This window comes from Cyprinodon variegatus, unplaced genomic scaffold (genome assembly GCF_000732505.1).
Source record: "Cyprinodon variegatus isolate N-32 unplaced genomic scaffold, C_variegatus-1.0 Scaffold278, whole genome shotgun sequence".
In the NCBI taxonomy this organism is placed as follows: domain Eukaryota; kingdom Metazoa; phylum Chordata; class Actinopteri; order Cyprinodontiformes; family Cyprinodontidae; genus Cyprinodon; species Cyprinodon variegatus.
Window position 1 is genome coordinate 713,310 of NW_015150731.1, and position 8,088 is coordinate 721,397.

Here is an 8,088-nt window from a genome sequence, read left to right on the forward strand (position 1 = left end):
TTTCCTCAATAAGATTTCTAGATTCCATTTTTAATAGGTATGTCAACAGATTCTCCCACCTGAGCTGTAGATCAATGCAGCTCCTCCTGAATCTTATTGTCTCTTAGTTGCCCGACATGCCAGTTTTTGGTGAATACCCAATTCTTAATAGATGAGTTGAACAGTCCTCCATAAGATCTTTAAAGTTTTGAAAATTGTTTAAAAAAGGTGTCCCTTCTTAAACTTTGCTTAGTTTGAAAAATCTTGTTTTTCATGGCTTGTTTCATGTTATCTGTGTTATATTAAAGCAGATAAGAGTAGAGCATACCAGATTTTAAATTTTTTTATACATGAATGAGTTTGAAAACCATGTATTTAGTTTTCCTTTTTGTGGTGTTTTGTGTTGGCCTATGAAAACGTGGGACTGTTAGTGCTCCATTTTTCTCTTCTTCACTTCATCTTCCTGTAACATATTTTAGGTCCAGGTAAAAGTCATTTGGTTGGGAGACCATTGTGATAAAGAGCTGGTCTTTTCTAAGCTGGACAAAGCCATTAATGAAGGTCAGTGGCTGGTTTTGAACAACTGTCATCTTTTGGATAACTGGGACGATGAAGTGGTGTTGCGCCTCAGCCAGCTGACAACTTCCTTAAAAAGTAACGTTGTTTGCACCTCCAGAACCTATTAAATTCATTGTTGCAATACCTTAGTTGCTCATTTTATTTTGCTAATTAAACATTTCCACACCTTCCAGCGGATAAAGGCCTGATTCATCCATGCTTTCGATTATGGCTTGTCAATCGAGAAAATGCAGCTAAATCTATACCAGGTAGGTATTTACAATTTAGCTATGATGTTCAGACCATCATGACTGCAACATGACTCAGCAGGATGTTTTCTACTGTTTTATTAAAACACTGTTTTTTTTTTATGATGACTGGAATTGTGTTGATGATTTCTTTGTTTTTCACAGCTGTAGTGAGAATGTGTGCCTTGCCACTTTGCTGTGACTCTCCCTGGGATCTGAAGGAGGAGATACATTGCTCCTTCCAGCAGGTGTTTTCAGTCAGTCAGGCTCAGTCATGTCCCGATTTGTCAGAAGACAACAAGGAAGTACTTCTCCGCTGCGCTATCTTCCATTCAGTTCTGGTACAGAGGCAAACTTATAAAGGTTTAAGCTTTGGAACACTGTATCACTGGTAAGTTACAGATAGTTGAAAAAAAAACTGCAAACATTTTGAGTTTAAGTGTGTTATTTCGTGTCCAGACTTTTTTTTCCTTCTTCTTCCTTATGTGTCCATCTGAATATCTGGATACATCTGTTTGTATACATTGAGATTTTCTAATCTCTCTTGAAGGACTCAAGAGGACCTCCTTACCTTATTAGATGCATATTTTTCCATTGCCAGTCAGTGCCATGATAAATCTAAAGCCCTGCATTACATAGCTGGTAAGATATTATAAAAACAAATCAGTCTTACTAATTGGGTGCACTGTTTAATCATGTTTCACTTGTATTTCCAGCCAGTATTGTTCATGGCGGCCATATATCAGATTCTGCAGATTCAGAGGTGGTGGAGAGTGTTGCCAAGTGTTGTTTTGCTACAGAGTCAGCCCTCTCAGACAGTGGACCATTCATCTCCTCAGATTTGATCAGCATTTGTGGTAGCTATGGTAACTATTTTACTCTTTCTAAGGCTGGGTCCACAGTCCCTGAAATGCTTTGACAGACTGAATACATTTATGTGTCTTACACTCTATTCAGACCCTTTAAACAGTTGGTTTAATTTTTCGGTTACATCTTTACAGTTCACTGCATTATATTACAATTTATGAGATAGACCAGTGCATATTATATGAAGAGAAAGTGAAACATGTTTTTTAATGTGTTGTATTTTTTTTGCATTATGCATTGTGATGCAAATGTATTAAAATTATGGAGCATTTTAGTGTAATTATGTACTGTAAAGTATGCTCAGCACTAACAAAATGTTCTTTTCTTTCTTTCATAGATTTATCAGCGCTAATGCAAGTTGTGGAACAACATTTCCGGGATTTATCTGTCAGTAATCCCGTTATGCTCGGATTTGGTGCAGATGTCGCCTCTGAAGTAGCCAAAATAAATAGCAACAATTTAAACCTACTCCTTCAGGGCTCACAAACACCTTTAATAACAGCTGGGAGTATCAGCCCTAAACATGAACCACCTGTCACTCTGCCAGCCTACAATAAAGCAAGAGAGAGACTACAGGATCTGAAGATTTACCTCACTCACAAGGAAGATGGAACGATTAGAGACATGGGAGCTTCTTCTTGCAGTCCCCTTCGTGACTTCCTCCAGGCTGAATGGGATGATCTCACTGATTTGGTAGCCTTGCTCCTCTCACATCTCCTGCAGCCTATTCAGTACAAGTCATCCTCCTCCTCCCTGTTATGGCTCACTGACTTGTCTCGGTTGGAGAAGAGGGCAGAGCTGCTCAGTGCGTATCTTGGTCACTGCACTGCTTCAGATCCAGCTGGTGCTTATCGACTAGCAGCTTTTAAAAGGCCAAGACGCTTTCTGCTGGCATTAATGCAAGAGGCTGCTCGAAAAAATTACAAATACATCAGTGATATAATTCTACAATTTCAGGTTAGGAATAGAAACTTTTCCAAAGTCACCTAATTGCTTTTTCGTTAAGGATTTTTAAAGTGAGTTTTTTGTGAAAGGTTTGAAGATATTGATTACTCCTGTGGCATCTTCACTTAGTATAAATCTATTTAGGACCGGACCTAGCTCCAACGAATAATTGTCACCAAAAAGAGGTATTGAATAGAGAGGATATTTCTCCAATCCATTGCACTTTATTTATATAGCACATTTAAACAACAAAGCTTTTCCAAAGTGCTTTGCACACCACAAGGTAGATATAAAACAATAAATATAAATAAAACTGTTTAATACAATAAAATAGATACAAAGCCACAGGAGACCACACAACTTACACAGTGCTAAAAGCCAGAGAATAAGAGTGAGTCTTAAGACGAGATTTAAAACACTCTACAGTGGGGGCCATACTCATATCGAGGGGCAGAGCATTGCACAGCTTTGGGCCGATTACGGAGAACGCTCTGTCCCCTCTGATTTTCCAATGCATCAAAGGAGTCACAAGCTGAAGCTGGCCCTCAGGCCTCACAGCAAGCAGGGGAGGGTACATTTGGATGAGGTCTACAATGTACTGAGGTGCCAAAACAAACAACAATATGTTAAAATGAATTCTAAACTTAACAGGGAGTCAGTTTTAAGACGCAAGGATTGGGTTGATGTGTTTACGTTTTTTCGGTGCCTGTTAAAAGGCGTGCCGCAGTGCTTTGTGGCTAATGCCCAAATAAAGTGCATCGCAGTAGTCCAGCATGCACGACTTGGTCAAAAAGATTAAAAGATAAAAAAATAGCTTTACTTGGCATAAAAGAGGAAGATGATAAAAACCTGATTTTAAACCGCCATTGATCTGTTTATCAAATTTAAAATAGTTCTTGGCAATAGGCATGTAAATTTGACAATCATCCGCGTAGACATGGTAAGACATGCCATGCTTCTTAAAAATCTCCCCTAGAGGGAGGAGGTACAAAGCAAAAAGATCACATCAGTTGTAGTGGGTGTGGATACTTCTGCGACCAAATTTTTGTTCTGTTAACTTTCATTTTCAACTGATTTGCACAGGTTATAAGCCATATTACAATAGTTAATTGGTTCTATGATTGAACAACATTAAGAGAAAATAATTAAGCAGGAGTTTGGAGAGCCTTTTCTTCTGAATCTACTGCCGGGAAAATATTATCTGCAGCCTTTGAACAGAATCCCACTTTGAAAAAATCCTAAACTACTGCTTTATTAAAAATCCTGGATTTTCTAGTACAATAATAGGGTAAATCATTGCTGTAACTTTTATTATTTTTGTATCCCCAGGTTTTGTCTGAGAGCACCAGCCTTGCCTTGCCTCCTCCAGATGCCCTGTGTTTATGTGGCCTGCAGCTGATAGGAGCATCGTGGGACTCAGAGAGAGGAGCCCTACAGGAAGCTGACTCCCCTGAGCCATTTTCAATGCCGGTTGTTTGTGTCAAGGCTCAAGTCAGGACCACAAACGATGCACCTCCTGATTTGATTTGTGAAAACTCATATTTAACAGATATAGTCAATCTTCGAGCTGCAGAAACAGATCCTCATTTACCAGTCTACAACTGTCCTCTCTATCTGAATGAAGAGTGTAAGAGTGAAACATTGGAACTGAGTGATGTCAACATCATCACAAAGGTTCCTCTCCATGCCATACTCAGTCCAGCTTTGTGTAGTTTGAGAAGGGTGAGATTAGTGAGCACACTGTGACTCTTCTGAGCAGCTTCTAACCCAGAGTTAAGCTATCATACGTCTGCTGGATATTGATGAAACTGACCTTTGTAAACTGATGCATGTCTTAAATGAGGGTTTCATTAAAATTTTTATGCTACAACTTGGAGTTTCTGTTGATTTGTGAATTTTATGAAATTATGCATACATTTATGCATTTTGTAAAATTTATGTATTAAAGAAGAGACTTGGAATTGTTTTTTCTTCTTCTAGGTAACATGGACCGGCATCATTATGAAACTTTTGAGAAGTTTGGCAACAATACTTTCCTGTTGCATCTCGACAATGGGAGGGCGTGAGTATATCAGCAGATTTTATTAGGTTTTAAAAGGCTGTAGAAAATGTCTTTATTTGAATTTGATATACAGTGTCTGTTTTATGAGAATTGCTTCTGCTGCAGATTTGGGCGTCATTCAAAAGATGAACCTTCAATTTTAGCCCCACTGCAACAATGCTGCAGGTATGAAGAAAAAATCAAATCTTGTTCTTTTACAAATGCCCTGCTTTACATAAAGGTTTGTTGTCTAAATGGAATGCAAATTTTGTGGAAAGACTTGAAACTTGAAAGTTTCTGAATTAGTTAATGGATCCATATCCCACAAGATATGCAACTGTTGTTTCAACAACCCAGTGAAGGATTGTTGAAAAAAGTATTGACTCAAAGGAGCTGAATTGAGATGCATTTGAAAATTTTTTATTTTGAAATCTCAACATTTTCCCTTAACACCACAGTTATTAAATTCATTGAAATAATAACATTTTCAAGTAATATGAACACTTTGTTCGACTTCAAATGGCTTTATTTGTCTCCGATCGAATCTATAACTTACTCATCTCCCACCTGCCTTTTTTCTTTGGTGCTCAGAATCCGTCGCTCCACTTGGCTGCGTCTCCGCCTGTTGTCTTTACCTCAGTACCACATCAGTGATGTCATGAGAGCGTCGCTGGCGCAGGATCCTCTTCACAAGGTGGCTCCTCTGCTATCTGAGCCTCACCTTGCAGCTCTGAGTCGGCGTTTAAAGACTGTGCTGGAGACTGTAGGTCGTTGCCAAGAGCAACATAAAGATAACGGAGGGGCTGAAGATGTCATCTATGATGACCTTGTGGATTTAAAATAGTGAAGAACAAGAACAAGCTGCAAAATATGTAATTTATCTGATTTCTCTAACATGTTGTTCTCAGTAACATGTTATTTATGAAGAAAACACAAAGTTTGTTTTGTATAGATTGTCTCAGATTTGTTATTGAAAATTGCACAAAATAATTTTGTTTGATCTTATTTATATTGTTATATTTTTTTTCATTGGGAACAGAAAAGTTCTTCCCTTAATACATAATTCGGTAAAAATGTTCATGTTTTATTTTTCACTGACTTATCGTGAGCATATTTATTACAACCTTTATTTTGGATGATTGTTTTCTAATCTTTGAAGGACATTTCTAATATATTTTAAAACCAAAAAGGACACTAATAAATAAAATGAAGATGGATTTCAATTTTTTTCTCTTTCTTTATTTTGTGCAATATTAACTTTTATTTCCATAAATATGATAAGAACATAAACAAGATAATAAAAAATATGATAAAAATTTGAAAATAATTTAAAAACACACGTTATATATTTAAAACTACAAACTTAACTGTAATCATAAGCCAATCAAATGTAAAAGCTTCTGATGATTATGTGGAAATGGAGAACTTGTTTGTTGTTTGGACAAACCTTTAACCATAGAAACAAAGATTATTCCATATTTTCTGAGAGATAATGTATCATCCTTAACCTTGTGATGGAGCTTCACATTGAATTTTAATCTTCAACAGTTTCAGTGCATTAAACATCTTAGCTTGGATGCAATATTACCTAAACTGTTAGTTTTTAAGAGGGAGGGAAATATATACAAACACCAGAAAAAGCTTTTTCTATTACCATTCTGCCTTCAAATATTATTTTGCTGTTGGAGCCGCTCAGACCCCTGTACACCGACGGTGCTCTGTCACTAGGAATGCCGTTGAACAACAGCCTCTGGCCCGGTCGCCTCTTCACGGTTTTATTTTTCAGAATAATAAAATAAAACATATTTTAATGTCAGGTTTCGACATTTGAAGTTAATTTTTTCTTAAACTTTTTCAGAGGAGTGATCATAGTCATCTGCATCAGCAGTGTTGTGTCTGTCTGTCTCCCAGCCAGCTCCCAGGTCAGCTTCTCTGATTGGTTGAAGTGGCGCATCGAGCAGCAAAAGTTAAATTTTTCCAACTCCAGCAGCTACTGCTTCTGAAGCGCGTCGAGAGCGTCAGATGCTCAGAAGCTCATGATGCCCTACATCAGCTGCTCAGAAGCGCTGCTCCTGCTGCTCAAAACGTGCTGCAGGACCTTTTGCTGCACCAAGATGTACCTTAACCATTGACTTTGCATGTAAACTAGCTGCTTCTGCTGCCTCTGCTGCTTGCAGTGTAAACGTAGCATTAGAGTTTGCATGTTCTACCGTGAATGCATTCATTCTCTTTGTGTACATTGACTTCCTCCCACAGTCCAAAAACATGACTGTTAGGTTAATTGGCTTCTCTAAATTGTCCTTAGGTGTGAGTATGTGCATGGTTGTACAGCTAGAGATCTAGATTTTTCTATTGTTGATATTTTGTATATATATATATATATATATAAAAATCTATTGTTGTTGTAGATAAATTATTATATATGTGATATAAATCCAGAAAAGTTTGATATTGCTATAAAATAATTGAAAGGACAACAATTGTTTTAAAATTAGTTTTATATCCATCCATCCATTATCTGCTTCTTTATCTGGGGCAGGAGACAGCAGTCTAAGCAGGGAAGCGCAGACTTCCCGATCCACACACACCTCCTCCAGCTGCTCTGTGGGGACCCCAAAGCGACACCAGGCCAGCTCAGAGACATAGTCCCTCCAGCATGTTCTGGGCCTCCTCCCAGTGGGACATGCCTGGAACACCTCCAGAGGGAGGCGACCAGGAGGCATCCGAAACTGATGCCCGAGCCACCTCAGCTGGCTCCTTTCAACGTGGAGGAGCAACGACTCTACTCCAAGCTCCTCCTGGGTAACTGAGCTCCTTACCCAATGTCGAAGGGTTCACCCAGCCAACCTGCGAAGGAAACTCATTTTGGCCGCTTGTATTCGCAATCTTGTCCTTTTGGTCATTACCCAGATCTCATGACCATAGGTGAGGGTGCGAACGTAGATCGATTGGTAAATCGAGAGCTTAGTCCTCCGACTTTGCTCTCTCTTCATCACGACAGTCCGATACAGCGACCGCATCACTGCCGACGCTGCACTGATACATCTATCATTCTTACGCTTCATCAGTCCCTCACTCGTGAACAAGACCCCAAGACACTTAAACTCCACCACTTGAGACAAGGACTCTCCACCAACCTGGAGAGGGGAGTTCACCGTTCTCCGGTGGAGAACCATGGCCTCGGATTTGGAGGTGCTGATCCTCATCCTGGCTGCTTTACACTCGGCTGCAAACCGACCCAGTGCATGTTGGATGTCCTGGTTTCATGAGGCCAACAGGACAACATTATCTGCTAACAGCAGAGATGATATCCTGAGATTCCCAAACAGGACACCCTCCGGTCCCTGGCTGCACCTAGAAATTATGTCCATCAATGTAATGAACAGAACCAGGGACAAAAGGCAGCCCTGGCAGAGACCAAAATGCACCTGGAACAAGTCTGACTTACAG

The 8,088-nt window shown here is 39.2% G+C and overlaps 1 protein-coding gene across 1 annotated transcript in view; it reads left to right on the forward strand.

The window, feature by feature from the left end:
• Positions 1-5,359, forward strand: part of dnhd1 (dynein heavy chain domain 1) — a 30,429-nt gene extending 25,070 nt beyond the window's left edge. Inside the window, exons 36-45 of the mRNA XM_015383214.1 lie at positions 459-633; positions 732-806; positions 951-1,176; positions 1,336-1,427; positions 1,502-1,651; positions 1,990-2,609; positions 3,927-4,319; positions 4,578-4,659; positions 4,765-4,824; positions 5,230-5,359. Coding sequence (XP_015238700.1) covers positions 459-633; positions 732-806; positions 951-1,176; positions 1,336-1,427; positions 1,502-1,651; positions 1,990-2,609; positions 3,927-4,319; positions 4,578-4,659; positions 4,765-4,802 — 1,851 coding nt within the window. The 3' untranslated portion in view covers positions 4,803-4,824; positions 5,230-5,359. The remainder of the gene's footprint in view (positions 1-458; positions 634-731; positions 807-950; positions 1,177-1,335; positions 1,428-1,501; positions 1,652-1,989; positions 2,610-3,926; positions 4,320-4,577; positions 4,660-4,764; positions 4,825-5,229) is intronic.
• The last annotated feature ends 2,729 nt before the right edge of the window (positions 5,360-8,088 follow it).